Below are 6231 nucleotides of genomic sequence, written 5' to 3' on the forward strand. Positions count from 1 at the left end.
TGTTGACGTCAGAGATGAGAGCATTGCGACTGTTGCGGCAATATATTTAAGGAATTCTTCTCGTCCAGTTGGCACCGCGTAGCCGTCCAGTCGTGTCGTGCCCCAATGAATGGGAAGGATAAGGATGGCGTCTGATTCAAGCAATGGTGTGAGCCACAACGGCAGTTCCACAGCGTTTACTGATTTGGTCAACAACTCTACACTGACTGCCACAGCTAGTGAATTTGTGCCCAATGCAGCCAACAGGGACAAATCTTTCAACAAAAAGTCAAGACCTCCCAAAAATGTTACTTCTGGATTCAAGAGAGAAACAAGAGAGCCTCTTAATGCTGGCAATGGAAGTGGAGAAAATGTGTCCAGAGAGGCAAATGTGAGCAGACAGAGGTTCCGCAACCGTTCAGGAAAAAACTTGTCCAATTCAGATGATGTCAGTGGCAATGCGGGCCGATCTTCCGGCAGGTCAGACAGTCCCAATGGAGGACAGGGATCAAGGGCGTCAGCACGATTCTCTGGGAAGTATTATAACGGCCAGCGAGGATATGGCAGAAATGGTAAAGCAGGACCTAATGCAAGTTCCAGCAGCTATTTCCAAGGGCCAAGGGAGGAAGAAGGTGCTGTTGGTGGAGAAAATTTAAACACTCAGCACAGCAATGACCAAGTCCCTGGCTCCAGCCGTACAGGAGATCGTAATGGTAACAAGGATCAAAATATAGATCAGTATTCTGATAAGCCATTCTACAATGACAAGCCCAAAAGTAGGGAGGAACGGGATTCAAGTGGAAACAAATTTCAGAGGAAGGAACAGAATGTAGACCAATATTCTGATAAGTCATTCTACAATGACAGGTCTAAATATAGGGAAGAAAGGGATTCTAGTGGAAACAAATTTCAGAAGAAAGAACAGAATGTAGACCAATATTCTGAGAAGTCATTCTACAATGACAGGTCTAAATATAGGGAAGAAAGGGATTCTTGTGGAAACAAATTTCAGAAGAAAGATTTCAGCAAAAGTTTTAACAAAGAATTTGATGAAGGAAGAGGCAGATCGAAGTATTGGGATCGCAGCAGTAATGCTGATAGAGAAACTGCTACATATTATCAAGATAATGCCTCTTCATATAGGTATCCTGATCGCAATGAGAGTTACTACCCTGAAAAGAAACAAGACTATTACCAAGAAAGGTATGATCGATCTAATAGACGATTTGGAGATCGTTTCCCTGATAGGCAAAGAAATGATCAGAATCATGATAAATATTTTTCTAATTATGATCAAGACAGTAGAGGCTATGATCGTACTTATAGGTCTCGAGGGACTAGATTTCAATATGAATCTTCAAAAGAAGATCAGAGCAGACAGCGCAACAATTCTTACTATAAGGGAAGAAATCCCACCCAAAATTATAACACTCAAGAAACGTTTGGTTCAGACAATGTGAAATTCCAATCTGGTGACAGATATGAGAATCGGGATAGTGCTGGCCCAAGTGCCAGAGACAACAATTATAGTTCTCACTCTCGCTTCAGCAGCCAAAAGGGCTTTAACATGCGAGGTAAGTTCTAAAGTCTGAAGTGGTGCGTCAAGCTTGTAGTGTCTTCGCTTAGGGGTCAGTAGTTCATTAAGAAGGTTTCTTTTCTTTTTCAGACGGAGATGATGTGTCTCAAAGAGATCGTTTGACAGAACAGCTGACTCGTGGTACCCTAGAGTGTCTTGTCTGTTGTGATAGAGTCCGACAGCAGGACTCTGTTTGGAGCTGCTCTAATTGCTTTCATGTTCTGCATTTGAAATGTGTTATGAAATGGGCCAAGTCTTCCAAAGCAGGTAAGTGTATCAAACCTGTAAGTGTATCAACTGACCCAGAACCATAGTTAAAACAAATTGTGATGTCATTTTTTACCTTTTCATTTATTTACCAGAAACTGGCTGGCGCTGTCCGGCATGCCAAAATGTAACAGAAGCAGTACCATCTCAGTATCGCTGTTTTTGTAGCAAGGCTGTTGAACCTCTGTGGAATCGTCAAGATACTCCGCACACATGTGGAGAGGTTTGCGGAAAATCACGGGAAAGTCAGCGACCATTATGTGTTCACCATTGTACCTTGCTTTGCCATCCCGGACCGTGCCCTCCTTGTCTTGCTCAAGTTGTTAGGTGAGTCATCAATACTAACATTTGTTCATAAAATTTATTTATCTTAAGCATCATGTTAAAGGAATGTTTTTATCTTATTTATCAGAAATTGTGGATGTGGGAAAACTTCTCAAATGGTGAAGTGTGCTTTAGAAAAGCCATTGCTGTGTGAATCGATTTGCGGACAACCTCTTAACTGTGGAGCTCACTTCTGTGAACTTAGCTGTCATACTGGATCCTGTGAACCTTGTCAACTTAAAATTGAGCAAGGTTGGTCAGAATGTGCTTCATGTCATACTCATATTTATTAATTATATCCTTGGTAATAACAGGTTTCTGATTATTTTTTTCCAGTCTGCTTTTGTAAGAAACAAAAGAGAGAGGTTGATTGTATCAAAGAGAACCAGAATGTTTTGGAATTCAGCTGCAGTGATGTTTGTGGGCACAAATTATCTTGTGGGAACCACACTTGTGAAGAGATTTGTCATGAAAATGAATGCAAACCTTGTCAGCTTACTCCAGATATAGTTACTCATTGTCCATGTGGACAGACAGAGCTAAGCTCAGAACCAGACAAGAAGAGAAAGACTTGCACTGATCCAATTCCAACTTGTGGCAAAGTGTGCGCCCGAAAGCTTACTTGCGGTCAGCCAAGCAGCCCTCATGTTTGCAAATCTAACTGCCATTCTGGCCCATGCCCCCCGTGCCCTCGGACCACGATGGTTCGATGCCGTTGTGGACACATGGACAGAGAGTTGCCTTGCACTCAACTTACCACCAAGGCTGATGATGCAAGATGTGAGAAAAAGTGCTCTAAAAAGCGAAGTTGTGCCAAGCACAAGTGCAACCAGCCGTGCTGTATTGAAATAGATCACCCATGTCCTCTTCCTTGCAACCACTTTTTGAGTTGTGGTCTGCATCGTTGCGAGCAGCTTTGTCATCGAGGCCACTGCCAACCCTGCTGGAGGACAAGTTTTGAAGAATTGTATTGTGAATGCGGAGCTGAAGTGTTGTACCCACCAGTGCCTTGTGGTACAAAGCCACCTCTATGTACCCGCCCATGTCCTCGCCAACATGAATGTGATCATCCTGCTTTACATAGTTGTCACAATGATGCCAATTGTCCTCCTTGCTCAGTTCTCACCACAAAACATTGCTATGGAAATCATGAGGTATGAACAGAACAGACTTTTCAAACGTATCAAGTTATTTAGCTTCATATTACTCAGTTTCTGATACATACTTCTTTTTCTCTGCAGTTGCGTAAAACTATTCCTTGTCACCAGAAAGACTTCTCTTGTGGTCTTCCCTGTGGCAAAGAGTTGCCATGTGGTCGGCACAAATGTATTCAGTTGTGTCATAAGGACGACTGCCTGCGCTCAGGTGGTGTTTGCACTCAACCATGTGTTATTCTACGACCCACCTGCCAGCATCCATGCTTAGCTCCTTGCCATGAGGGAAATTGTCCTGATGTACCTTGTAAAGAGACGGTAAAGTACTTTCCTTAAATTTGTCATGTCCATGCAATCAACTTCCCTTCGGTTACACTAAGCTATGTTCTGTGGTTAACAGGTGAGGGTCACTTGTGAATGTGGCCATCGTTCAGCTATGCGACCATGTGCTGAAAACACCAAGGAATACCAACGTATTGCTACCTCAATTCTAGCCTCTAAAATGGCTGATGTACAACTTGGCCACAGCATTGATATTGGTGACATTATGGGAAATGCAAGCACCAAGAAGCTCTACCTTAAGTCGTAAGTAGCTTAACAGATGATAGTAGGTATAGTTTTGTTGGAAATATTGACATTGATTGTTTTTTTTAAATCTTAGGCTTGAATGTACTGAAGAATGCAAAGCCATTGAAAGGAACCGACGAATGGCTATAGGTCTCCAAATTCGTAACCCTGATCTTAGTCAAAAACTAACCCCTCGTTACTCTGACTTCATGCGAGGCTGGGCTAAGAAAGATCCTGCGTTTTGTCAATATGTCCATGATAAGCTCTCAGAATTAGTAAAATTGGCCAAAGAGGTATTGTTGATTTTCTCCTTGCCAGTAGGTTTTCTATGTGGGTAGGTTTTGTTCTCACTTAGTATTTTTGTTTCAGTCCAAGCAGAAAAGTCGAAGCTATTCATTTGAAGTAATGAACAGAGAAAAACGCCAATTTGTCCATGAGTATTGTGAACATTTTGGGTGTGAGTCTGTTGCCTATGATCAGGAGCCTAAACGAAATGTTGTTGCAACAGCTCAGAAAATAAAGGTGATCCTAAATTAAAATCATTGCCCAGTCGAACTTCTTTGTAGTTCAAAGCAATTCTAATTGGCTAAATATTTTTGCAGGCTTGGCTGCCAAGTGCGAGCTTGCTAGAGCTAGTACAGCGTGATGCTGGACAGCGCAGAGTACCAGGGCCCATGTTGAACTCTGTACAGAAACCAGTTTCCCGGTAAGTTGTTTGCCTTGGGATGACTGCATCTGAGTGAGACAGACTTCCTAGCATTTCATGATGTTTTCAATTTGTTGTTTCAGGGGAATGGATACCTTGTCAATGAAGTGGACCACCAAGCCCCCTGGAAATGGAGCAACTTCTTCGTCATCCCATAGCAGTGTTTTGAATTCTGTGTCAAGTCTGTCTGATGACTATTATGCGGGTGGCTCATCGAGCAATACATTTATAGACCACTTCAATTCATGAATGTAACTTGTTAAGCAGGGTCATATTAGTATAATGTGTAAATGAAATTGGTTAAGTTTCTGCCTTTGTTTCTTTATTTATTTACTTTCTTTTTACAAGGAAACCGGTTTTCTTGTAACTGAATCTTTTATTAATTGCAAAGACTGATTCAATGTTAATGCCCACAGCAAGGGAGGATATGTTACTGTGCAAGTGGTAAGCTTTATTTTGGCATTGAATGAAAGTCTTTTGAATGGGTAAACTGTACTTTCGTAAATGGCTTTCACAAATTTTTTTCATTGGGCCGTTGATTTACCAGAAGTTTGAAAACACAACGCTTTTTAAAGTTGTTATTAATTTCACCTTTCTCTTGAGATTTCAGTGGATACCTCTTCTTTTTTCTTTGTATTAGTATGGTTTTTCCTAATTTTGGTTGCACTCAGTGTGTGCTGTATATTTACCTGGTTTTGGGGCTGAAATAATAAAGTGCTTATCTATGACTGGCATATTATTTTCTTTTCTTTGTTTCTTTTTTTCCCTTTTTGTGTCTTTTCTTCATAATTTATTTTGTGAAACATGCAAATTTGTATCTGAATTTAGTGGCAACTGTGTGAGTGGCGGAATTGTTGTTTTGACTCTTAAGTCTGAAAAGTTTTTGCTATTGAATTCTTTGTCCACCTTTGTGAGAGCCTCTGTCCAATCATTTTCTCACTGTTATTTTTTTCCTAGATAATAAAAATGGTTCTGTACATATAAAATTAGGAAATTTGTGTAATTTTTATACTGTGTTAACACAACCGTTCTCTTCAGAAATTAATGTTCCTTGGCTGTTAAGAAAATTAATATGAACATAAGAAACAATGTGTTTCATGAATTTCATTGTTGTTTATAAAAGTTCAATAAATGCCTTCAATCACCAAGATAGTTGCCTTACTCAACTGACCCAGGCCCAAGTTATTTCGAATCAAGCTAGTAGTTCCAAAATCATTATTGGGATAACTTTTTTTGTTCAAGTAATTATTCGTTCGTACGTATAAATACATGGATGGGTTCAGCAGGGTGTTACATTGGTCCCATCCTTACGGTGGAGTGCCGAGGGAAGCGAAATCGATCTGGCAGGAGAAAGAGAAGGAGCGCAATGAAGCTCAACAGAACAGAGAGAGAACGCGTGAAAACAAGCCACCCAGCAGACGACGCACCGCGTCGGCCGTCGGCAGGCCGTCGGCGTGGAGCCCGAAGCTCCGAAGGCACCCGAAGCCGTAACGACCCCACCTCCCCTCGCCATATTCGGCATTCGGCTCGTTGCACCGATACTCCTCCCCCTCCCCTTCCCCGCGAAGCAACAGCTATCCTCGTCGCACCCCCCGCGGAGCGCGGGGTTCCAGACAGAGACAGGCAACTTTTCGAGCGCAGCCCAGCGCCTCCGAAGT

The 6231-nt window shown here is 41.9% G+C and overlaps 1 protein-coding gene across 1 annotated transcript; it reads left to right on the top strand.

Moving 5' to 3' along the window:
* Positions 1-71: 71 nt before the first annotated feature.
* On the top strand, positions 72-5721 carry LOC117643652 (protein shuttle craft-like). The gene is made up of 11 exons (XM_034382656.1): positions 72-1553; positions 1646-1822; positions 1918-2149; positions 2235-2398; positions 2483-3300; positions 3388-3618; positions 3701-3885; positions 3962-4160; positions 4237-4389; positions 4470-4573; positions 4657-5721. Exons 1-11 carry the CDS (start codon positions 110-112, stop codon positions 4820-4822), a joined length of 3873 nt encoding a protein of 1290 aa, XP_034238547.1. The 5' UTR covers positions 72-109; the 3' UTR covers positions 4823-5721.
* The last annotated feature ends 510 nt before the right edge of the window (positions 5722-6231 follow it).

Source organism: Thrips palmi, unplaced genomic scaffold (genome assembly GCF_012932325.1).
Source record: "Thrips palmi isolate BJ-2018 unplaced genomic scaffold, TpBJ-2018v1 HiC_scaffold_17, whole genome shotgun sequence".
Classification (NCBI taxonomy): domain Eukaryota; kingdom Metazoa; phylum Arthropoda; class Insecta; order Thysanoptera; family Thripidae; genus Thrips; species Thrips palmi.